Below are 26,333 nucleotides of genomic sequence, written 5' to 3'. Positions count from 1 at the left end.
CAGAGCTGCTAAATCAAGTGTTTGACTGAACTTTGCGGATACCCAAATAGTAAAACATGGCACTGCCAACAATAAGTAAACAATTCTCATGCAAGTACACAACTGGACCACCACCAATTTTCATGCAAACACATGACTGGACAAGCGCTGACCATCCACCTAGCATTGAGTGAGTAAGTGACTACAATTTATATACAACAGATTGTGATAAAAGAGGGAAAACCAATAGGTGAAATAAATCAAAATTGCAATCAAAGATGTGGTACTCAAGCATGAACAGCAAAGAGTGAGACAATGACAAAAGTGAGTGTGCAAGAAAGGATGACAAAGCAAGCCATAAAGCAGAGTATCAAGTCAAACTCATCGTGGAAAGGCGAATGGATTGTCATACTTCAAGCCACGCACTACAATTACTGTATACAGTACACTTCAGTTTATAGTGATACAGCATTTAGGTCTATTCTCACACTTACGGATTTGGCAGTGGCTGAGATATACTGGACCACCATCTCACGTTTCGTGCTCAAGTCCTTTCCACGTAGTGGGGCTTTACGCTCCTCATTCAGGTTCATGTCCTCCTACAAAGACACAGACAATGAGTGAAATTTAATGTGCAGTAAAGACAGAAATCAGGAAAGTGGTTATAAATAGACTATAAAATAAAATGAATCAATATCAAAACAAAAGTAAATTAGATTAAAAAAATGCATTATAGAGACCAATGAAGATGATAGGAAATACTCTCAAATCACAAATCACACTTAACATCCACGCTTGTGATAAAGGTTATACACTTCTTATACAAATCAAACAAAAGTGATCAAAATCACTACTATAACTTTCAATAAAAAATAAAAAAGATAAAGCTAAACTTTGAACAACCGTATTTAATTTACAGTGGAATTAATTAATTAGTAAGAAGAAAATATTTCAGATATATCAACATTTATTGTTCCATATTCTATAATCCTTTTACATTAGATTGTGTCAGTCCTAAAATTTGAATCTATTTTTCTCTGTCAAAGTCTCAAGGTACAGCAACCGGAAATAATGACATGACAGTGATAATTAGCCCTAAAAACTAAAGTAGCAAGGCTACAGCAATATAAACTACACTCAAACTCTGAACAAGAGACCAAAATCAAACAACACTGCTTCTATTGAGGCCATGCAATCACATCAGATAGGCTGGATAGGCAGTATCTGCGTGTTATTGGGAGTATTATCTTTGTGCTACTTTAATTCTGCATCACAAAAGATGTCTTTCATGTGAGAGACATCAGGGGATGGAGCGAAGGCCGGACAGAGCACTAAAAGCTAGGGAATGACATGATGATTAGAATGGAGGGGGATGTTTATCAGAAGCACTCTCTCACAAAGAGATGGCTAGAATGAACAGAGAGAAAAAACACCCTCTTCAGGGTTTTAGGACAGTGAACATTAAGTTGTGGAGCCATGCTGCCCTCTGCTGGGAGGCAAAGAAAATCATGTGTCCTGCGGTTTAGTTGATCTGATTTGGCAGTGATTGCCCTCTGTCCGACCTAATGTAAAATTATAAATTAAGCGTGTCACTTCTAAGTAAGAATACTGTATTACGTAATAGCTTGAATATCTAACCACAAGTAATCTAATTCGGACTCACTGTATTTCATTTGTCAGTGAAGCATGGGCAGGAATCCCATCCAGGGGCACCATGACCTAAATTCCTCCAACGACATTTCCTCTAGAAAATACCCTCGGAGCTAAAAAACCATTAACATCCTTTTTGTGGAACAGGGACGGAAAAAAATGTGGCAGAAACTTTTACAACTGGCAGGTTTTTCACCCAAGGAAACCGGCAGGTTTTTTAATTAATCTTTGAACCCTGCTAATTTATCTGCTTAATTGGCATTCAATAAACGAAGTAAATGTGGCAGGGTGAGTATGTTGTAGGAGGGGTACTAGTATTGGGCCTGCGGGACACTTGTCAGGGGGCAAACTGGAGGAATGAGCTCTCCATGTTTAGTCTCCAAAATGATTAATGCTCTTTTATTAATTATACCCTCACGGGCTTCATAAAAAGAGTCCCAGGATATCTTCCGACAACGCTGCTGGTGTAACTGAAATGATGAGATCTGAGCTTGAAGCACTGATAGTGGAATTTGCAAGAAATATGTTTTTGGTCATATTGTCTTTCACTGGATCAGAGAACTCTGCTACACATTTTCCAAAGTGAATTGGCCTCCACCTCTCTTGCTTATGCAAAAAATAATTTCATTCTGCAACACCTGGAAAATCAAGCATCATGAACAGGTGTTTGGAACATTGTCTATCCCAGTGGACCTTTGTACTGCATATGTACATGGTGCAGTCCATAAGTAGTAAGGCAGTGACACATTGTGTTCATTCTCTTGGCTCTGTGCTCCAGCACAATGGATTTAAAAAGAAACAATGGCTGAGGTTAATGAGCTGACTATAAGCTTTAAAGGTGTTTGACGGTATTCACATCCCTGGTGGGTGAGCAGAGTTTTAATACAATATACAAGCCAAACAGTGTAACATTCTTCAATGGCTAAGTCAGCCACCTCAATCCAACTGAGCAGGTGTTTCTCGCACTAGAAACTGGCCCTAAAAGCAAGCAGTAAGGGACGAAGGCTACATTTCCAGCCTGGTGGTGCATCATCAGGGAAGGTACTAAGCATCTGCTGAGATCTATGGAGTATTTTATACCACATATCAAATATGTTGCCTTTATTCAAACTTCTGATTAGGTCTTGACATTGTATTCATTCCAAATTCAGGGACACATGTTTCATTTGAGTGGAAATAATTATCCTCAAATTAAAACTGGACTCAAGCTCGTGGTCTCTCAATTCACTGTAAAGTGAACATAACAAAATATGCTATGCCCTGATACTTATGTACTACCATACTGTACATATAAAAAATATAAAAGATTTTCCATCCAGTTTGATGTGACTGCATATACAGCATAACCCAGACTGTCACCGGCTTCAAATCAAAGAAAAGAGCAATTAATGGCTACCATCACATGTGTCTAAAGCTGAAATGAGTATGAAGAGTCACTGCTATGGGGAATGCAGATGTAAGAAAAGTAGAAGACATAAAAGTGTTTTGCTTCAACCATGACAAATCGATTATTTTGTCCACCTTCCTCAAGTCTGATCCACGAGTGTGTAAGGGCACACACAGTAACTCTCCTGTGGGCTGGTTTTAATGTCTTTGCGCAGGGTGTTAACTGCTGAGGGATCACATAGGTGCTTATTACTTGGGGTGTTCGTCCTCACAGTGGTGCATGGACAGGCACATAAAACCTCAAACAGGCCACAGCAGCACTATGACAATGGGAAGACACTCTTTAAAGAAGGCAAGGCAAACAAATGGGTGCTGGAATAAGTGAGGATGTCATGGAAGTTTTCATGCTGGCGGACAAGTAAATTCATCATCTGGGTGATGATGTCAATCCTGCTAATGGTCACATCAGCACAGGGCACTTAAAGTGAGGGAATTATTAACAAATCCAGGCCACAAGGGATATTTTCCTGTATAGGGAGGACTATATGCAATACATCAAAGTTTGGTGTACAGGTTCTGAATGCTGATCAAATTAGTTCACATATTGATGTGTGTGATACGGTGCTTCTAGGTTGAACCTCGGATTGGTGTCTGCCTTGGCAACTAGCTGCCTCCTTAGTGAGATGTAAACTGGAAGTTTCAACAGAGGATTTATGCTGTGCAGTTTGATAAGGAGCTCTATATTCCAGCTGTGCACATCTCGGTTAATTCAATGACAGGACACAGTGTAAAGATATACACTACACTCTTCTAAAGGCAGAGCTGAAAGTAAATGTTTTGCTCACACATTTTAACTTTCCCCGTAGTTTTTACGAAAATACTTACTCTCAATGGTTAGCTTTCTCTGATTCTAGAAAGAGTTAATTTGGTTTTCTTTCCCAATGAGTGTTTCTTCCTATATTCGCCCAAAACCCTTTGATGACCTTTCAGTAATGGGATATGTGTTATTTAGGCTTTGAGATTCACAGTGCCATGTGTAAACTGCTTTCCAGAGAAAAAATATTTTCACTTTCTCCTAGTCATTAATGCACAGCAGGTGGTCTCACTAATATGGCATGGGTCATCTCTTCATTTAAAGTCAGCTAGACATCTAAGGCTGTAGCATGTAACACCATAAAAACAATCAATACAGAACTGGTGTAAAGATAAAGACAGCAACTAAAATGTACGTGTATGACATAAAAGGAGTCAGAGGGATGACAAAGACAGTTAGATGCTGAAGAGAAGCAATTAGCATCACAAGAAACTACTCATGTCATTTCTGTTTTCGCTACAAAGCAGAAAAGTTTAAAGGCTTTATGTTTACAGTCTAAATACTGTTGGCTTCAGAAGTACATAAGTAAATAACCGTGTTCTTTTTTATTTCATTACTGTAATTATACTTCTCAACCCAAGGTGTCAAGGCCTGTCAAATGTCACACCAGCAAACATGCCTTCTGTGTCATCCGTCACTGAGCAAATTGAAGCCTGGGTTTAATGTCACACCACTGTGAGCACAAACATAGTAATTGAGAGGTGAACTGAGTGACAGGGATGAGCACCCAGGCAAGAAAACACTGAGCAGTAGCCTGATGAAAACCAGGAGCACTGGTCACATTTCTGTGGTCAAGACCATTGTATGAGAAAAAAAGGAAAGGCAGACAGCATACCACGCACACACACACACACACACACAGACATTATCCACAATAGTACACACAACCTATGCAATAAAGCCAGAGTAATTCGGTTCCCCACTTCAAAGAGATGGACTGAAAGCTTTTTGTTAGATTTCAATCCTGCAGTACATAAGGCCAAAAACGCATTTCAATGGAGAAAATCACAAGTGTGACAGAGCTTTGACCCCACAGATGAGTGTGAAGTGAATTTCAAAGTTTGGGGTTCTGACAGTGGCCTAGGGAATACATAGGTGGAGCCCTGCATCACAAAAGCTTTGAATCTGAATGCATAAGCACTGTTGGTTTTCCATTTTATGTCATAGTTAAAAGAGAAATGAGTAAAAATGTTCAGTCCTGTCTCTATTTACATGCAAAATAATGTTACTTAATCGTGAATTATTTAGGAGTATAAAAATAAACAACATATTTTGATTTTCAATCTAATGTAGAACTCAACTGTAAACCATAATATCTTGGTAGAATAATCAGGACAGATTATATTGTGAAACTACATACTATTTTAAGATGCTGAATAAAACTAGGAGAGCTTTGAAAACCAGTAATTTCATAACCATCCTTTTTTTTACGTGCCTGGCAAAGCTTTGCTCACTAAAAAAATCTAATCAGCAGTAAAACAGGGACACGTGGAGATCTATGTTAATATAAAAATACTTTTAAAACTTAACTTGTCAGACTCCATCACCAACATTCACAAAAGCAGCCATGGTTCTGTGTGTGTTCCTCTTTGCACAGAATAATGAATCAATTTAAAATTTCATCATAGAATGCTCATTTATTATTCAGTGACAGCTGTAATAACTGTTGTGGAATGCTTCACAACTGTGCAGAGGAAACACCACAAAAAATACGAAGCTTACCATCATTTTCTCAAAGAGGTCGATGATCTCCTTTTCTGAGAGGTTCATGGAGCGGTCGTCAAAAAGGGGCTGAGGAACAGGCAGTTCGGCCTGAATAGAGAGGGGATCTGTCGGGTGCTGTATTAGGGGCTTCTCCTTCTTCATCCCTGTTTTCCTGAAACTCGTAATGCGATCGCGCTGAAAGAAAACAGATTGTTTGAGGTATTAAAATTTTGCATGCCACTATAACAATCCTGTTTGGACTACGTCATAAGGATGTCGATTTTCAGTTACTGCTGATTTTCACTGGAAAAAAAAAAGATTGGTTTAAACTACCTGTGACCAAAGTTTTGCATATTAAAGTGTTCCTGTGTTCTGTTGAGAGAAGACACCACTCACCATGATTTTAAAGTGAACAGGATCCTCAATAGCAAGGACTACTTAGAACAACAATAATAGTACTAGAGCAAACATGTTAAGTTTGTGCTGGTGTTGCAAGAAATAAGGCCAGGTTGTTGCCTGAATCAAAGAGGATCGCTATTTGACGAGCATGAAGGCGCCCTCATTATTACTTGGTCAAAACGCAGTAGGAGAGGAAGAGTGACTGTAATTACACTGTTGAGATTTTTGAATATTTTTTGGTAATGTGGTTGGCAATTTAAAATAAAAGGGGGCACTTCCTCTTTGCCAATAAAATTCCCTATCTATTAATTTCATCAAATGCTTTTTGACACATTTCACACAGGATTATTTTGGACTGATTAACTAAACATTGCCAAGCCAAACCACAATTTATATACCGGTACTGATTTGAAATAGTTTTTGCTTTTGCTCCAAATAGTTGTCTTGTAAAACTAACTGAAAAAATATATATATTATTGTGTTTTTAATTAACATGGTAGACAGCATGGCATCCTGTAGAAAATGTCAAAAATGACAACATTACTTACCATTGTACACCATGGATTACCTGGTTTTTGCTCATGTCATTAGAATAATTTCAGAACACAATAACAACTAAATATCAGGGTTAAAACATCAGTGAGACAGTAGTTTCCTTGTTATATTCATCAGTTGACACACCACTATTAATATGATAAATTCAGAATATTAAAGTTTAGTGTGAAAGCAGAAAAAGGTACTCGGGCTGCATGCAACCAGTCAATGTTAGTCCTTTTTAGTGAAATGGGATGGAGAGGACATGCTGGATGAATAAACATAGAAATGAAATGGAAGGACAAGCATGATGATGATGACATACAGGATGTCACTACTCTCAGTTATGAAATATTAGTGGATGGATCAAACATTCTGTAAGCCAAGACAAACACAAAAATAGTTCCTGGTAGATGCAATTACATGTTGACATTACATTGTGCATCCTAAAATGAACGCAATGCTATATGATGCTTTTAACTGTGAAAGTCAGGCTATTTGTTAACTAAGGGTATTAAAAAAGCTCCAGGCAGATCAGCACATCTAATCAGAGGTGCCACAGATAATTGCACACTAAGTGATCTATGAGCAGCTTACAAAAATCTAGATGCTGTGGGCAAAGTTTTGTTCATTATGAAAAATTTAGGCTAACAGTGCTTGTAAAAAATGTCTTTTATTTACACAGAGCTATGAGCAGTGAGTATGACAAATTTAAGCTTTTTGTGTTGCTGTGTTTTTTAGAAAAATATCAGTTTAGTTAATTAATTTGACCCATCCACATATTTCACAAGTCCCATGCAGCCATGACAAAATGATAATGTAAAACAAAACTAGTCACACCAAAATTAAACCAAGCACCTTACCATATCATCAGCCAATGTTTTAATGTGTATGTTCTGTTGAAGGGAGGGGGCACAGTGTGAAAAACAATATCCAAAAGAAAATGACAACACCCGCTAAGTGCACAGTATGTATCCCATCTCTAGCGCATTCACATGTATGGTGTCTCCTGGATGCTGTCTCATTTTCCTCCCAGAAGCTGGATTAAGTTTCCTATAATAGATACACGGTAGCAGTGACAGTGAGGATATGTGTTAAATGTCTTAGGGACCACACTTAACATTAGCATGTTCTCACTGTCAGCTTTTTTTCAATGAGGACATGAGCATATCCAAGATACTGTACATGTGTAGGATGTGACAATACTTGATGTTCCCAGCAACAGGGTTTTTAAGTATGTACTGTAAGCATAGGTGTGTGTTTAAGAGTGAACACCCCAAGCACACACACCTTCAGACACATAACAAAAATTTTACATAAAATGAGAGAAATCATAAAGCACCTCCAATCCCACAGCCACAGTCATAAAGGCAGACATAAGAGCAAACCTGTTCACATCATCCACTGAAAAACTGCAACTTAGTGTTACTTGATAAAGATTGTGTGTATCCTAAAAATACAGCAATACATATTTACAACAAGGCAATGTGTTATGGCATGGCACAACTTAACACCAACAGTTACTTTACCTCTGTGATACGTTTGTAAAGAGTATCTCTGGCAGTGACAGCGGCCCAAACAATTCATTCTTGTTCCCTGTTATCATAAACTCCAGTCACAGAATTCCGAACTTTTCAATTATCTGAGTTTGCTTGCGAACCATATCTTTGCATCCCTCACAAAATGTTACAAATAGCTCAAATAGCTCAAATAAAAAAATAAAAACTAAACCACATTTTCTGTGTACTACAGATGTTCATCTTCATCTCAGACACAATAAGACAAACAAGGCTTGTGGCTCAGCAAGGGACATCCATTTGAAACACACCTCAAATGGGAAGCAGTAGCAGCACTGCCATATGCTATGTCGCTAGGCCGGGAAGTACTAATGAGTAGGGAAATGCGGGGTGGTGATGGCCATAAAGCCTGCCTCCAGCCGTGGATTCCTGCACTATTCTAATCAGGAAACTACTGATGCTGGGGCAAGCAAACAGATTGGCTCCAACCTGCACCTCCCTCTGTGCATCTTCATCAGCTGTCGCTCTGGGCAACACTGAGCCGACACTTAAACTGCCATATATATCACTAGTTTTGTCTGCAACAACTGATCAACAGTTGGGCGATAAAGCTATGAACCACAGAAAACAAAGCTTTAGTCTCTGTGTGTAGGCTCTGTGTGTTGTCCAAGCTGTTATTTCAATTCAACAAATATAGCATGCCATATTGAGGAGGCGTTATGCACTGAGGCTTCTGCCTGGGATCTCCAGGTATTTGATTAACCGTATCTATGGCCCTCAATACAGCTGCACCACTTCATGCAACATCTGGAAAACGAAGAACTTGACCTAAGCATCAACTTTTCCCATTTCTATCTCAGAGCGCATGTGTCATTAAGCCCAGCATTCCCTAGCAGTCTAAAACTGCGTGAAACAATAGCTAATTTTCAAATGGAGTACTTAAACATTTTCTAATCAATTTAACAACAATCAAACCACTGTTTGGTTAATTGCCTTGACTTGAGGGCCTTTCCTTGCCCATTATCTTGGCAACATCGCAACAACGCAATTTAACATCTAACAATTAAGCTTGTATGTCCTCTGGGCTTCTCTCGCTTATTAAAGTAAACTTTTTCATCATAATAAATGTTTATTACCAGACACATATTCCTCTAAATAACCTAATCAAATTAGCTCTGGGTCCCTCCTTAATCAAATATGATTATGACTCCATGCAGATCCTTAAAAATGAAAACGCAAAGCAATATTCCACAACTTGAGAGTCAATTTGGGGACACAAAACCCTACCAGTGCACATATTTCATACAATAACTTTTAAAGTTATTATTACACAGTACAATTAATGTTAATGTTATATTAAGTCGTGTAGAGGCAGATCCTTCCATTGCTCTTACTTTTATTACAAAAGGATACCAGGTAGCACATGACATACATTTTCATCAAAGATGGACAAAGGACCAACTTTGCTTCATATAGACTACCATGCACAACTTGTAAATAGCAACGCCTGTTATACCCAACCAATTTAACTAGACCATCTGTATGATGTCATTTTAACTCACTCACTGGAACTATCACTATAAAATCAGTAGCCACAATGCCTGTGTAAAATGGGTTTAAAAGGAAATTAGGTTTTACTTTAATTAGTTCTAATAATAACAAAGGATTACTGCGAGCCAGCCATTGTTGGCAGTGAGGACTGTAATGTAACGCTCTGCTCACAGCTCTTGGCAACTTCATGAAACTATTTAGTCGTTTATCGTTTAATCAACTATTCCATTCAGCTAGAAAATAGTAAAGGTTAGAAGCTTTGCAGTGTGAAACATGTCACGTTTCCTCAGTGAAAATCCAAATCCTAATAAGAAGCTGTGAGAAATGTATACATACTGTAAATGTATAGTATAATATCAGACACAGTTACTTAATCAGTTAACACATGGAGACGTCACTGATCTTCATTTCTGTCTTTGTCTTGCAAAATGTGCGAACTGAACATGAAACTGATTATGGAGGAACTGTGGTCTAAGTGAGTAGTGATGACCTACAAATCTAAAAACACTGACATCAGCACAATGGTCTGGATGATTCAGACTGATACTCTGACAGTAACAGGTTGGAGCGCCTTTTTATTTGTGTGCACCAGCCTACCACAATGTCATGGAGTAATAAAAACAAATGACAAAATACAAAGCATGGTTTAAACATATTTAAGTGGAAAAAATACACGACTCTAATGAACAGCATGCATGTGCAAAATCTCTAAGAGTGATGCCTCTGCATATATTCACAGACCAGAAACACATTTAAGACATTTAAGAAATGTCTTTTCTGACTGTCAGTATAAAAGGGCCTCTTGGCTGTCGCTCCTCAACATTTCAACAGGGTTTAGCTCCTAAAAGAAAAGGCTGTCCTAACAGATTACGTATTTGACAGCAGAATATTATTTAAACCTTTAGCTAAAAATACTGTCTTCAAGAAGTGTTTACACAACAAATCCTACTGTTTAATATAAACCTGTAACTAACCAACAGAACTTCAAGTCATAGCACTACTACTTTCCTCTAGTCACGTTACAGACTCATGCTTGCTAGCCATAGCCATAAAGATCAAAATTACATCATTTGTCTTTGTGTAATCAGATAGGATGTACAGCATTGCCAATATCATACTCAATTTTGGGGGAGTGGCATCAGAGCAACCACCATACCATCAGAATAACTGAATTAGACATAGTCTAAACAAATCAATTTGTCTAAATTAATCTTATTACACAGTCTTCTCAATGTCTGTCTTTGTAAACTCAGAGATGTAGTGCACAACAGACACAATTGCAAAGCATTTATGAAGGAATAACATTTATATATCTTAATCCTAAAATATATTCAATTAATCTTTATGCTTACACTGTGAGTACGCTGTTTTCAAACAGAGCACAGAAGTAGGGTAAAGAAATGATAAGACAATCTTAGACCCCATTTACACCTGGTATTTAATGTGATTTAAATCCAAGCCATATCTGTGGAGCATTCGTTCATAGAAAATTTTACTGAATTTGCACTCCAGCCTTTGGACTCATTTTTGGTAGGAGTTTTTATCCTGTGAGCTCCCAAGCTCAAAAAACTTCACTGAGATGTCCAAGTAGGCGCTTACAGTGTAAAATCCACAAGAGGTCTTCAGTCAGTTTTCTAGATTTGCGAAACTTCTTCTTGGGTTACATTTTACTTGAAGGTATCGTCATAAGAGTGACATGACACTGTCATGAACGTGTCATAAACATTATGTCAATGTCATAACGTTGTCATTAAGTGTCATTCGGTTTTTGTAGGGTTAGGGTTAGGGTTAGGGTTATGACAGTGTCATGTCACTCTTATGACGATACCTTAAAGTAAAGTGTTACCGATTTTTGTATTCCTCATTTGCTGAATTTTCTGACTCTTACTCAGCTGAAAAGACCTGTTACCCAGAGCATTACACTGCTCTGCCAGTTAACATACTGGAGACACAGAGCAGCAACAATGATCAACCATTCGTTATTAATTTAAATTAAACCGAAGTTAATAACACAATAAATAATTCTCCTGAAAACTAACTTAATTTGACAATGATTTATTAAATAATGAATCTAGAAAAATGTTCCTTTGGTTTTGACCAGTGACCAGCTGGAGTAGCTATTTGAAGATGTTGGTCTAGAAATATATGACAGGTATTCTTCACTACCTGAATATGAAAATGCTGATTAACTTAAAAATGGATTTATCAACATCTGTCAATGTCTGATTCATTTGTTTTCTTCTGAAAAAAAAAAATGATGTGAGCAACTTTTCCCTGAAGTTAGAATAGAGATACTCACATGAAAGCATATGTACTTATGATTAAGTCATTACAAATGGTGAATGAGTGAGAAAAAGAGACATTAGGGCTGGAGGAGTGACTGTAGGCAGTGCCACAAGCACATGGCAGACTAACTCAAAAAAGTCACAACCTCTTCTAAACAACTCCATCAAGAACATCAGTCAGAATCAATCAGTAAAATCTCAAATTTGAGAGACTTTTACATGTGTCATCCCAATGAGGTCCACAAAATAAATAATTAAATTGAAAAGAAAAATGCAATAAAGAATGCACAAGATTTCTGCAGGAGCTGAAGTGCCTTTAAAAGGCCATGACTCTGTGGTAGCCTTATTATTTCAGGAAAGTGCTGGCACTGTTTACACTTTCTTAAAACAGCATCTATTGAAAAGGGAAAGCACACAACAGCCAGTACAGCTAAGACTTGAATGGCTCCACACTGGATCATCTGACCATGTGACTGCACTCAAGCACAGCACTGGCCTCAGGTTATCTCTGTCTCTACTGAAAGCAAATTTCTAGCACTGTACCCTTGAGGGCTTGCATGATATGCTGCTATAACAAAGTTGAGGTATTTAGATGTTCTTAAAATTCTTTATTATATAACATAGAAACTTAATTTGTATTTCACAGACTGAAATAAAATTGGTTACAGCAAAGACTATTAGAGCTACTAGAACTTTATGATGCAATTATTGTTCTGACTTATTCAAACTGGAATATAAAATCCAGCTTTAAACATTCAGTGATCATATCTGCTCAACCAGTTGTTTCTCCTCTATCATGTGAAAAAAGATATGAACTCATGACCCTGTTCTCATCTGTAGGCTGTTACTGACTGGTGGCTAATGATACTATATGTCCTATGTAGCTAAATGTTCAAAAAATAATCAAATCCCAATGTCTGAAAATGTGCTAAATATGTATCATGGTTATGATTGTTCCTGTCACCACATGTGTGACACAAAATCATTGCTAAATTCTAAGTCTTAATAATTTTATAAAAAACAATGACTTGTATAATGACTATACATTACATATAACACCCTTCTCACATGTATCAGGCAGTATTATCCAGTCTGTCAGCCAATGAGCAGTCATTCTGCATTGACCTCCTTTCACAGCATGTCCCACATTACAGTGAGGTTTTTTCACACAAGTCAGTTTTATTATTCTAATTCTAATGGATCAATTTTCAAATTAAAAGACACTACTAGATTTATTCTTTTCACAACTAATGCCACATTGGCAAAAGGTGTGAAAAGAGCTGTCAGACTACGCACCAAATCGAATTTCTAAATCCCAGTAGGCCCAAAGTGAATTAAAGTAAATCAGCACCAATGACTCTCCTCTCCCAAAAAAAACCAACAGGAAAAGCTCCGCAACCGCAGTCCTTAGATGAAATTTAACTCAAAATACAGGAAAACCCCTTTAGCCTGTCTATATCTGACTGCAGTGTGTCAGCCAAAACACTGCTTACCACTCATGAGTCATCATAGCACTGTCTTTCTGACAATGAACAGCTTTAAATGACTCACATATTGTTGAATGAATAAGACTTAAATGTAGTGACGCTCAAATCAAGTCTGAGGGATACTTTTTAATTTGTGACTTAAACAGCCAAATATATTCCCCATTCTCAAGTCTTAATCCATTGATGTACATGAATAAAGCTCATCTCAGAGAGTGACACTGAGCAGTGAGTCTGTTGGTTTCTTCCAGTGTGTGACCAAAGCATTCTTCACCACTTCCTCTCTCCAACTTCCTGAATGCCATTATTAAAAACACTCACATGTGGTCTGTTTCCTGCCATTTTTCGCATATCTCCATAAGAGACACAGCTACATTCACTTGTTGCAAGTTGCAAGTTGCAAGTTGCATGTTATTAAAAACAACTCTAACACTACGTGACATATAACATGCTTACATTAACCACACAGGATAGGTAATACGTACCAAACAGCTTTAAGTGACTAACAACGTGACAACTTGTACAAACCGCAATCTAACGTGACCTAAAAGGATCCCTCAGGCTTCCCTAAAGCTCATGTATCAAAGTGTCAAAAGCTTCAAATGCAAAAGCTTCCTGCAGCAGCAGCAAAGTAATGCATTAAATATGATTCACAATATGAGACTATTAAAAGCACGAAGGTTAAACACTATGTGGGCTTGCTACTCTCAAATCAGACATTTATTCCAGACAAAATATACAGTAAACTGGAGCTATAATTTCCATCTGTCATTCAAGAATAAATAAGAGAAAAATATGTCCTCATGTCCAGGGTCTCATATTAAAAGGATATTTCAACATTTTGGCAAATTCATCTATTGCCATAATCTAAAAACAGCTTGCACAGACAATAGATAATGAACCTACTCCTAAAACTATAGGGATTATGGCAATAGGCGAATTTGCTAATATGTTGAAATATCCCTTTAAAGATGCCACTGCTTCAGTGCTGAACTGTCCATTCATTACTGAAGTCTTAATTACTTTAATGACTGACTAAATGACAAGCATGATTAAGATTACAATCACAGAGGGCCAATTAAATTAATAAAGGTTCATTACAATTTGCAAACACTCCCAAATAACAGACAACGATGGGCATGTGCACGTAACACATAACACACCGCATTAAGTTCCTGTAACCAGAGCAAGCTCAGAGCTAAACACTATGCCACAGTATTGATACTTCATTGCACTGGTGTGAGGGTCGTTTTCATTCATTTTCAAATATAATTAACACCTGCTTAGCTAGCTAGTATGTAAATTAGAAAAGACCACTACAAATCAGACAACAAAGCACACATCTAAAGCCATTTTCCCACTAATACCCCTTTCCCACTGGCCAAAAAACCCGTTTAAACCCGCTAACAATCGGCTTTTGGTGGCAGTGGGAAAGGCGCACCGCGGGTCAAACGACTCGGCAAGCGACGCGGGTTAAAATCGCCTTTAATCGGCTCGGCTCTGCTCGGCTTGCAGTGGGAACGCCAGACCCGCGTCAACCCGCTAATTTACGTGATGACACTGAACATTACGTGACGCTACGTCATCGCGTCTCATATCACGTACCAAAACAAAGCTCTGCTCCGCTCTGCTCTCACCCGAGACTGGGATCAAAACATCAGAGAACACTGACCAAAAACGATAGAAAAAAAGAAAAGAAAAGAAGCGACAGTCTGTTTAACTGGCGTGTTGTGCCGCGGACGTCCGTCATCCGGCCGCAGCAGACTCTCTGTCCTCCGCGGTCCTGGTGCTCCAGGTCAGCCAGCCAGAGAGGCTGCCTCGGCGGACGGACACTCCGCGGCGGGCGGCTGTACGTGGCATGACTGTGTGTCTCTTGCACCGCGGATGAGAGCGGGGCGACTGGTTTATGCTCTGTCTGATCCCTCAGCGGGGGGTCAGACTCGGCTCATTTTGGTCAATGGGAAAGGGGCCAAATGCCGATTGTTAGCGGGTCGACCCGCGTTTAAAAAACCCGCGTCGACCCGCTAATTTTAGTGGGAAAACGGCTTAAAATTAGCGGGTCGACGCGGGTTTTTTAAACGCGGGTCGACCCGCTAACAATCAGCATTTGGCCCCTTTCCCATTGACCAAGATGAGCCGAGTCTGCCCCCCCGCTGGGGGATCAGACAGAGCATAAACCAGCTCTCATCCGCGGTGCAAGAAACACACACAGTGTCATGCCACAGCCGCCCGCCGCGGAGTGTTTCCGTCCGCCGAGGCAGACGAGGCTCTGGCTGACCTGCGGAGCACCAGGACCGCGGAGGACAGCAAGTCTGCCGCGGCCGTATGACAGTTCGTCCGTGGCACAACACGTCAGTTAAACAGACTGTCGCTTCTTTCTTTTTTTTCAATAGTTTTGGTCGGTGTTCTTTGATCTGTTGATCCCAGTCTCATATGAGGGCAGAGCGGAGCAGAGCTTTGTTTTGGTACGTGATATGAGACACGACCGGCGCGATGACGTGGCGGCACGTAACGCTCAGCGTCATCACGTAAATTAGCGGGTTGACGCGGGTCTGGCGTTCCCACTGCAAGTCTGTCGGAGCCGAGCCGATTAAAGGCGATTTTAACCCGCGTCGCTTGCCGAGTCGTTTGACCCGCGGGTGCGCCTTTCCCCCACTCTGTTAGCGGGTTTAAATGGGTTTTTTGACCAGTGGGAAAGGGGTATAACAAAGGTTTGTCAGTCTTCAACCTTTTTAGCGTTGTTGTTGTTGTTAGCAGCTACTAACCTTTCAAACTGGTGATGTTGGTCTGTCAAAATGCAAGGTAAACATGAGCCGTTTTCCCACTAAAATTAGCGGGTCGACGCAGGTTTTTTAAACGCGGGTCGACCCGCTAACAATCGGCATTTGGCCCCTTTCCCATTGACCAAAATGAGTCGAGTTACAGAGCAAAACCGGTCGCTCCGCTCTCATCCGCGGTGTGAGAGTGTCATGCCACAGCCGCCCGCCGCGGAGTGTCCGTCCGCCGAGGCAGACTCTCTGGCTGGCTGACCTGGAGCACCAGGACCGCGGAGGACAACGAGTCTGCCGTGGCCATATGACGGACGTCCGCGGCACAACGTGTCAGTTAAACAGACTGTCGCTTCTTTTGTTTTTCAATCATCTTTGGTCAGTGTTCTTTGATCTGTTGATCCCAGTCTCGAATGAGAGCAGAGCGGAGCAGAGCTTTGTTTTAGTGCGTGATGTGAGATGCGACCGGCGCGATGACGTGGCGGCACGTAACGCTCAGTGTCATCACGTAAATTAGCGGGTTGACCCGGGTCTAGCGTTCCCACTGCAAGCCGATTGGAGCCGAGCTGATTAAAAGCGATTTTAACCCGCGTCGCTTGACAAGTTGTTTGACCCAGCTCGGTGCGCCTTTCCCACTGCCACCAATTGCCGATTGTTAGCGGGTTTAAACGGGTTTTTTGACCAGTGGGAAAGGGGGAGAACTTTCTGTTGGTGACAACACTCTGTCACATTTTGCGCGCACAGTTTCGCTGGTATCCCCTCCATTTGTCATGCTAATTTCCCTTGACGCCAACGTCATATCCACACACTTTCACCGTTTCCTCCGCACTTCCTAGCTCTGAACTGTTGCTAGGAGAGCTAATGTTAACGACAATTGGCTACACCTGGGGCTGTACCTGTAGCTTACTATGAAGCTGCACTCTGCACTGGCCTTGCTCAACTTTTTTGGTGGCGAACAGAGACACAAACATCAACTGCGGCCATCAAATGCCAAGCTGTTGTATACATGACAACCCACAAAATCAATCAAATTATCAGCTTCTACTATTGTGGCATTGGCTACCTAGACAATTTATCTACAGTAGCCTAGTGTACAAATGTAGTGAAAAAGTGCTGGATTTACACTGACACTCATATGTATTTTACCTACCAGTATCCTTCACCCCCATTAATGAACACATGACCTTTGATCTACTGATCACCTACTGTATAATACAAAAGCTGCAAGCACACCCTGTAATTAGCAAACACAAATCACTGCCTTCACTCACTGATCACATTACACGATGAAGTTAATAGAAAAGGTACTTCTGTTTGACAGAAGTTTAATCAACGTGTAATAATTCAAATACAGCATTAGACTATTGGTTGCTGAATAAGAATTACCATTTAATTTTTTTTGCAGAAGTGCAGCCAATGCCTTTGACAATAGAGTATATTGTTTGCTTCAGCTCTTTCAAAGGACATAAACTTATATGAAACTGCTCTGTAAATAATTTTACTTTTTTATAAAACTGGTACTTTGACAGACATATTTTCTAAGACCAACCCACAGTAACGTGTTCAAACATGATAAAGGTCTGTGTGGGTACAGGTTTGTTTGCGATCAATATCTAATTTGTGTATGACACAAGACTAGATTTTTATACCAGTGCATGCCTCATGGTAAGTCCAAAATGTGTTCATTCAAAATATGCTGAACTACAAGATGCAGCTCCACTTCAGTTCACACTAGCCATTTATCCATGTTTCATGGTAGAAATCCTCACATGATAGCTGTTCTATGTTCAGAGACTCAGAGTGCAGATAAGCTAGGACCAAGTCAAATGTTATTTATTTATAAAGCCAAAAATCACAAATGATGAGAAGTCACACTTTTTTATGGGTGCACTGGGACAGCTTTTCCCTCACACTGCTCTATGAGGTCATCTTTAACTCTGGTATGCAGAGGGGTAATATTTCTCCCTTTCTGTCAAACCAGCTCCCCTGAATTCCTTTAGAAGGACCTCATTCCATCAGCCTGTTTTTGTTGGATGTCACGTTGTTACAACTTGAAGGAAAGGACATCATCACATAGTATACACAGCAGAAAAGTTTTGAATTATCTCCCTTGCTGAACACTCTTGTGTTACTCAAATGTCCTTGGCTGTGCTGAGTATCTACATCCTGGGCACAAAGCCCAAATGGTGTTTCTGTGATGCAATCCTGACCAGTGACTTGTTAAACAAACACACAGCTTTCAGTGTTTCTCCTCTAAACACTGATTACAGCTTGTTGAGACCAAACTGTACCAGCAGTGTCTGTCACATTGTTTATAGCTACGCAAATGGTACTGTAGTTTTTAGCCAAAGGCAGCGACAAACTCTCCTTTAATTCTGTTCATGATAAATATTACACCCTCCCTCTGTGTGGGCCACAACACTGCATGTCAGGAATGTAACCCTTTAGCCCCATATATGGTGAGGAATGCTCCTGGTGAAGTAAATGTAAATCTTCAAACATCCAGAACACAATCTCACAACACAACGTTTTGTCAGTTGTGAGATGACATAATCCTCTACTAGACCGTGCCAAAAAATTTAAAATATAAATTGCATTTTTTAGTCTATTTTGCATTTGCTGTTTCATTGATTAAATCATGCATGTGCCTTTACGATTGTACATTTTATCTTATTTGCATGTCTGCAAAGAAACTTGGCGTACTACACTATATACTAGAGCAGCTTAGCTAATAGTAGGGATAAACAAAAGAGGACAGATCACTGCTCCACCCAGGGATGAATAATGGTTTCCGCCCTAAAACTAAGAGCTGTGTTGAGATTTCTGCAACAGCCACAGCTCATGCTTCCTTTGCCTCTGGCTGCTCTGCTTGGAGGTATGAGCAACAGGGGGTGTGTCTGGCCCCGAATCCACTTGACAGAACAAAAAGCAGTGATCTCACAAAGATATTATACGGATTGGCTGAGTGCTAGTGTTATCCAGACAGTTTTTTTCCCAAAAAAGTATTGACTATAGGGAGGCAGGCTATTCAAGAGTCACAAGGTGTCGTTAGGATTTCTCAAGACTACACCCTTTAGTGGCTCTGGGAATTTCAGTCTACTCTGGGATTTCCTGTCTAGCACTTGGTCACACTTTCCCTTACCTTAACTTTGCTGTGACCAACCTGTGATTACAAGCTAAAAGCTGTTTTCAGTTTTCTCCATCTGAAACACAGCAGTGTTTCTCATGTCTCATTTTTAGGACGGTTTAATTACAGAGTAACAATAAACACCATATGTATAAACAACTGAGGTGTTAGTAAAGTCATTAGCAGTCAGTTTCATTGTCTGCAATCAGTGCAATTTGGCTCGGTCATTTCCTACAAAAACACAAACACACGCAAACCTAAATTGTTCCCTTTTCGTTTCCCTTGTTTGGTAGTGGTTGTGATTAAAACTTTTGACCAATAAGCGAACAATCACAGTTAAGAGAAAGGTACAATAAAAAGCAATACTACTAACAGTCAATCATTGGCTGTTTAGAGGTGACATCATCCAGAAAGTTCAACAGTAGCCAAGGTTTCCACCCTGACAAACGTGGAAAAACAGAAACCATGATCAACACCAGCCAAAGTTTTTTGTCTTTGGTCATGGAAAATTTACTTCCAATCACTACAGTGCCCCAGATAAGTGTGTCACAGTCACATGCACCACATGTATTCAGGAGTATAACTCAGATCTACAATAAATTCCACTCAAGACTGAATACAAGACTGTTGCTACAGTTTACCAAATAGGCTACAGCTCATAGATTTGGTTGCCCATGGGAATAACAGATACTACATGTATTGAAATAGTTCCAGAAATGTATACCAGTACTGCACTGACTGTCAAGCACAAGTGATTGTCCCACACATCATGCAAAATCTTTCATAGCACCACCACCACCACCACCACCACCACTATCACACCTCCCAAATCGTGTGATCTCATTTCCAAGCATAGAATGGCATGCAGGAATGACTTAATGACACCAGTGCAGCAATGAGCAATAAGCGCACCCTTCACTTGATATTTACTATTCGATTATATTAGGTCAAGTTAGTAGATTTGATGTGAATTGAATGAATGCCGATGTAGTTTTCAGTTGTTATCTAATAAACAAATGTCCTTCTGTGAATTTCTCGTGCTGATAACAACACTCTGACTAACGATACGTTTTATCAATCATATACATGCACACAGTTCATAAAACTGCACACGGACAGCAAACTGTGCAATGAGTCATGTAAAAACTGAACTTTGTCTTTGTCTTTCTATTAAAACTATAAATTAAAGCCTGACTGTCACAACAAGGATGCTCTTCAAAGAACTTCTAAAGGATGTATTGACAGGGAAAATCACATGATGCGCTGAGTGCTTTGAAAAGTAAAGCACTCAGTGAAACACTATCTCTTTTTCTCAACTCTAACAGCTATTAGTTGTTCAGTTTAGGCTACATCAAGCAGTAATAACAACACAATAGATCAATAACTACTGAGCCTAATACTGCACTAGCCAGAGATGTTCTGTATTGACAACAAGCCGTTTACTAACTGCGCTTGCATTTGGTTTGTTTGGATTTTGATTCACATGGAGGTTTATACTGACTTATAACAACTATAATATATATATAAAGCTCAATGTTCCATGCAATAGGTCTCATAAAGCAATTTTTTAACCAAGAGTAAAAATGCAGTGACATTTTCTTAAATGTGAAATATTGTGAGTTTCTCATTCTAACAAAAGTTGATGGTGAAATTAAGCCCTGCTTGTGGGATTGGAGGATGTGAGAGTTCCCTGCACAGTGCTTCCATGCTACAGCACTGAGCCTCTCTGTGTACCTACCAGCTTTTTGTTTTTACCCTCATCTTCATTGGACTTCTTCTTAGAGGGTTTATTCGGGTCCTCCCCACCGCTGGCTTGATCCATGTCAGCTTCAAGTTAGTTCCCCTCCTCAGAGACTGAATGTGACTTCTTCAAAAGTTGGCAAACTCCACTAGCAAAGCTTCCAGCAACACTTGTACAGCAAACCATGCAAGTTTAGGTCTTCTCAAAATCCATTCCGTTCAGAGATAAATTATAGATTCAGTTTTTGGCCGGTTCCAAAGTAGTTCCCGCTAATATCCAGCAGTTGGAGAGGGTGCTCGGGGAGAGGTGTGGTAGGATATGGTATTCGCCCTGAAGTCTCCTCTGATCAGCTGTGAGCCAGTTTACACCCCGGTGGAAGGCATTCTGGAAATACCACAATATTATGTAAACAACAATTATTTCGTCTATCACAATGTCTAAGGCGTTAACTTGTGCAACTGTTTGCTTTAACACGTGTTTCCCTGTGCAGCAGTGTTAGTATGCAGAGTGCAAACACATAGCCTCCACAACAAGCCTATATACTGCGAACGGTAAAACAGATGTAAACAAACATGTCCGATCCAGTCATAGACAGCTCGGTTAATAAAAAACAATGTATTTTACACCCACAGACAGAGCCCTGTGTTTGGAAACAGCCTAGATTGTTACACAGCAAACTTAACGATCGTGTAACTCAGCAATATCGTAATAGTAACCGATAAGCAAGCGTTTCATGTTAACCAGGGGGCAATGTCAGTTTTCAGTGAGCACTGACAAAGCGGTTGTCTGCTCAACAAAACAGCCATTAATCACAATTAATAAACAGTTGTAGTAATAGTGGAAAATCACCGTTGTTCCCTGTGCTTGTAATACTTTGCAGTGCTATACACTTAGCCAGGCTAGCATTAATAGACGACCATTACCCAGCGAACACTGTTTACATTAAATGACAGTCCAACACACAAGCACGGATAACACTACTCTGTGAATTACACGGTGAACAATAAAATACATGTTAAAGAAAACTCACAAAATCACATCCAGGGCTTACCTTTGCAACCAAACCTGAATACCAGGCCCACGGTGCTTCCGCCCACCTCGTGTCTGATTGGCCCGTGAGATGCGTAAGGAGTGGGGACTCCAGCTGCCATTGGTCGGACTGGCTGACAGTCGAAGCGTCGGCGTGGCGTTGGAGGGGAGGAGCCTGTAATGACGTAGGGGGTCAGTCTGATTTCACAGCAAGCGGATAGGACTCAGCCAGTTGTAAGCTTAGATCTATGAATTGAATTATGAAGGGCTGACCGCGGATAGGAATAGCAGGGCGGGAATCTGTGGGAACAAAGCACACCCTGGGTGTGTGTATTTATCTGTGTATGTAATCATTCTGTCTCTCCCTCTCCCCGCCTTTGTGTGTGACTGTTAGGCCTATATGTTAGGCTACCCCACTTACATAATAGTGTTTCACATGGGCATGTGGCTTTGTGTGTTCGCATAAAGTATGAAATGATTGTATGGTGATGTCTGAATATTCGAGAAATAACAGTTTAAACAACAATTTAAGTGTACATGTGCTTTTGTATTTAGATAGATAGATAGATAGATAGATAGATAGATAGATAGATAGATATACTTTATTGATCCCAATCTGGGAAATTACAGTGCAGCAGCAGCATTACACAGACACACATTGACGATAGTATAAGAATATAAAGAATAAGAATATAAACTATACATAATAAAATAGTAAAATATAAAGAACAAACTATACATAATAAAATAGCAATAGCAAATAAAATAAAATGTGATGTACAAAATTATATACAATTATATATATACAATTATTAGGTTGATAAAAAAAGAAGACATTTCTTACAGAATTGTCAAAGGCTTTCAGAAGCATCATGGCAGTATCTTAATTGTCAACCTATGACCATAATACATTTTGGTCATTTAATGAGCAAACAATCATCAAAAACTGTGGTGACCTAATCATTTAGGCCATAGGCTGTAGATAGCCTATAGCCTAGTAAAAAATAATAATAATAAATAAAAAAAATAGCCTATAGCCTAGTAGCTAAACATTCTGGAAATATGCGTATGTTGATTTGAGTTACATGAAGACTGATTGGTTGAGGTTTCTGAAAATTACTGATCCATCCCAGACACAAAATGATCATTAAAAGTATGGTGTAGAATATAAAGTAGCCTAGTGCACAGTCTTATTTTTTACAGAATTTTAGCTGTCCTAAATGCCCTGATGTTGCCTGGAGTTTGCTGCGTTTTGTAGACAACACCCTTGGGATGAATAATTTCTAAGTACCAAGAAACACAGAGGAATTTCAATACTATGGTCGATACTATGGGTTCAGAATACTATTTTATTTTCTATGTCTTCATCAGGGCCAAAGCACCGATGTGTCTCCTCAGCAGCATTAGTTTTGGGGTATTGATTGGGTTTTAACGTTCCTGGCTGAACAATAGTCTAACTCTGTGACTGATGAAGACATCGAAAGAGCGTGTGTCCTTGTCAACCAGGTGATAAACAGTCAAAAAGTACAATTTCACCCCCTTTGTTGGGAAGACAGACAAAATGATTCGTCACTGATTGCAGAATACGTGCCCATTTTTTATGATCGGCCAAAAGACACCGAAGATGTAATCATTCAACCTTCCTGTTGTGTTCAAATCAATACTGATAAATGTTCAGTTTGATAGTGAAATAAATTTCCTCTTCTTTCACCTGATCACTGAGAAGTGTCATGACACCCTTCATATTAGATACGCAAACACATAATGAATTCAACATGGAAAAATATTTGTGTGTTCCTGCCTACCCTGCATGAATACACTATTCCACACAACTGAAACCTCACATCCACTTGCAGTCACATGCATTGCAACATTTCCTTGGTCCTCACAAATCTTACTTCTCCCAATCAAGAAGACCAAACATCAGAACCAAAGTATTACATGTGTTAGTCTTGGAAACAAATACAATATTGTATTTAACCACAGACAGAATTACCAAACACTCATCAGTGCTGGTAGGTTTGGTCTATAAATAAAGCTTCCCTGCTCACATGTCAGTCTGTGGCATGTGACCACCATGTGTAAACAAAAAGACTGAGGCAGGGAATCAACTAATCAAGTAAGACAAGAGTGCACAGTGTCTCTCAGGATCAGTGAGACTTCAAAACCTCACTGTACAGCCAACCAAACTAGTTTATTGGCAGACTTGAAGTAATGAAAATAATTGATGCTAGATGAAAAGTCAGCTGATCAAAATTCACACACACAATCACTATCTACTTGTTTTGCATGGTTATTCATGTGATTCACTGTCACCCTCATGTTAGTGATAAAAAGGGTGGATAAAAAAAAGTCGCTATGACTCATCCTCTGCTAAACGTGAATATCTGCACAAAGCAATACACCAATTCATGATGTACATACAGTATGTTTCACTGTATAAGAGATCTTAGTAAAGTCAATCTATCTAATCTACTGACAGAGCACTCAAGCTATTAAGATTCATTCCCTGAGCACCAAGAATATCTGCACTGTACTTTAACTGCATAGTTGCTGAGATATTTTTGCCCAAATCAACTAACCATCCAAACAATATTGCCATACAAGAATCCACAGCACTGGCATAGCTAAAAACAGATGATGAAGAAGACTGTGTTGCCACATACACATGTAAACAAGTGACAGGCTGTTGGCTTGTAGTGTTATTCTGTGCCATGTCAGACCAGTGCCTTTGTGGTGCAGAGGGAAATCAACCCAGCTTCAAACCAAGGCAGGTACCATGACAGCAACTTCCACACATGGCAGCCTGTGCCAGCTCAGAGGGGGAGGGAAGGGCTCTTCCTGTAAACAATAACAAGAGTTGTGGAACATAACATCATGTGACACATGCAAATGCTCATTTGCAAGGCATATGCTGTCATATTGCAACTTGTGTAAATGAATACCCACAAACATCTGCAAACAAACAACTCACCCACACACCTGCTGCCATAACACAAAATGAGAAATGACAGTAGAGCTAAATTGGGCTCTTCAATTAATGTTCAATTAAAGATATTCAGAACATAAATATTCAGATAAAAATGGTGTTTTCTTCATCAATAAAATCATAGACAGCTTGAACAAAGACAAAACAGATGATGTAAAACTATACATTTTGTATCACTAAAATCTCAAGGGAAAGGTTACGATCATGTAACTTTCATTACATCTAAGTTAAACTTATATTGAAGGAGGGAGGACCTGAAGGTTGAACTTTGGTCAGTACATTTATTTTATTTCAAAAAATGTCCAACAACATGATAAAAGTGCATAGCAATAACATTATTGGCAACTATTCCAATTTAATTATTCATGTCAAAGTAGGCTATTGATTCTAGTACATGCATGGAACATGGTCTGGGTGGAATATATTAGAATTAGTCCATACACGTTTTGGGGTGCACTGATTCTGTCAGATCACTTTAAATATGGCAGGCATTTTACTTCCTGTATTTCACTTTCCCTCATTATATTACAGTATGTGTGAGACCAGATGCTTGAAAGCAGCTCCAAACATTTAATTAGGTCATCCAGGAAAAAACTGCAGCAAAGTACTGCTGCAGTTTGGGAATGAGATCATGAGACAGGACAAAAAAAATCATTGTTCAGATCAATAAAAGACAACCACACATGTAACATATTGCATACGGTGATTTTTTTTTTAAGGCTAAATCTTCTTTTTTTTTAAAAACATTTTTCACAATTTCAAGAATATCAGTAGGCTATATGGCTGCAAGAAAAGACTATGCAAAGCAGTCTGAATCCTCCCCAAATGCACTACAGTCTACAAATGGTAATGGTAAAGTGTTTTAAGCATCACAGATTAATAAAATCATAGCACTCATCTGTACTACACTTAACTTCTAAGTTCTTTGTTAAACAGGTCATCACAACTGGAAAATCAATGTAACTCCAAGCCCCTGATATTATACTAATGGCCCCGGTGAGTCTGTCTCTGTGTTCTGGGTAGCTAGTACACACTGGGGTCAACATCCACTTGCAAGCTCTATAATTAAATTCATGCAGCTGCTCTGGATGTGGGACATAATTTTCCCAAGAGTCATTTTGAAATCACTGGCCATGACCCTGAAAAAGTAGATACTCCTCAATAAACCAATTCTGACTGTTTGTTCCTTTTCAATGTGTTTCTTTTGGTATCAGTAGTGTCCAACTGCTGCTCTCGACTTTGAGGGACACAACTAATCCCAAACTTGAAAATTTCCTCACAGAAATTTTGACAGTGCCACAGGGTCACTGCTGAGT

The 26,333-nt window shown here is 39.5% G+C and overlaps 1 protein-coding gene across 4 annotated transcripts in view; it reads right to left on the bottom strand.

Moving 5' to 3' along the window:
* diaph2 (diaphanous-related formin 2) overlaps positions 1-22,097 on the bottom strand; it is a 346,642-nt gene extending 324,545 nt beyond the window's left edge. For 2 of the 4 annotated variants that reach the window (XM_083980784.1, XM_083980786.1), the window contains exons 1-5: positions 22,051-22,097; positions 20,997-21,383; positions 7,390-7,422; positions 5,612-5,788; positions 474-578 (exon numbers count right to left, since the gene is read on the bottom strand). In XM_083980784.1, coding sequence (XP_083836910.1) covers positions 474-578; positions 5,612-5,788; positions 7,390-7,422; positions 20,997-21,080 — 399 coding nt within the window. In that variant the 5' untranslated portion in view covers positions 21,081-21,383; positions 22,051-22,097. Of the gene's footprint in view, positions 1-473; positions 579-5,611; positions 5,789-7,389; positions 7,423-20,996; positions 21,384-21,848; positions 21,904-22,050 lie in introns of those variants that run through there. The other 2 variants (XM_083980785.1, XM_083980787.1) reach the window with 2 other exon arrangements.
* Positions 22,098-26,333: the final 4,236 nt, after the last annotated feature.

This window comes from Trachurus trachurus (genome assembly GCF_905171665.1).
Source record: "Trachurus trachurus genome assembly, chromosome: 10".
Classification (NCBI taxonomy): domain Eukaryota; kingdom Metazoa; phylum Chordata; class Actinopteri; order Carangiformes; family Carangidae; genus Trachurus; species Trachurus trachurus.
This window is presented reverse-complemented; position numbering and strand designations above follow the sequence as displayed.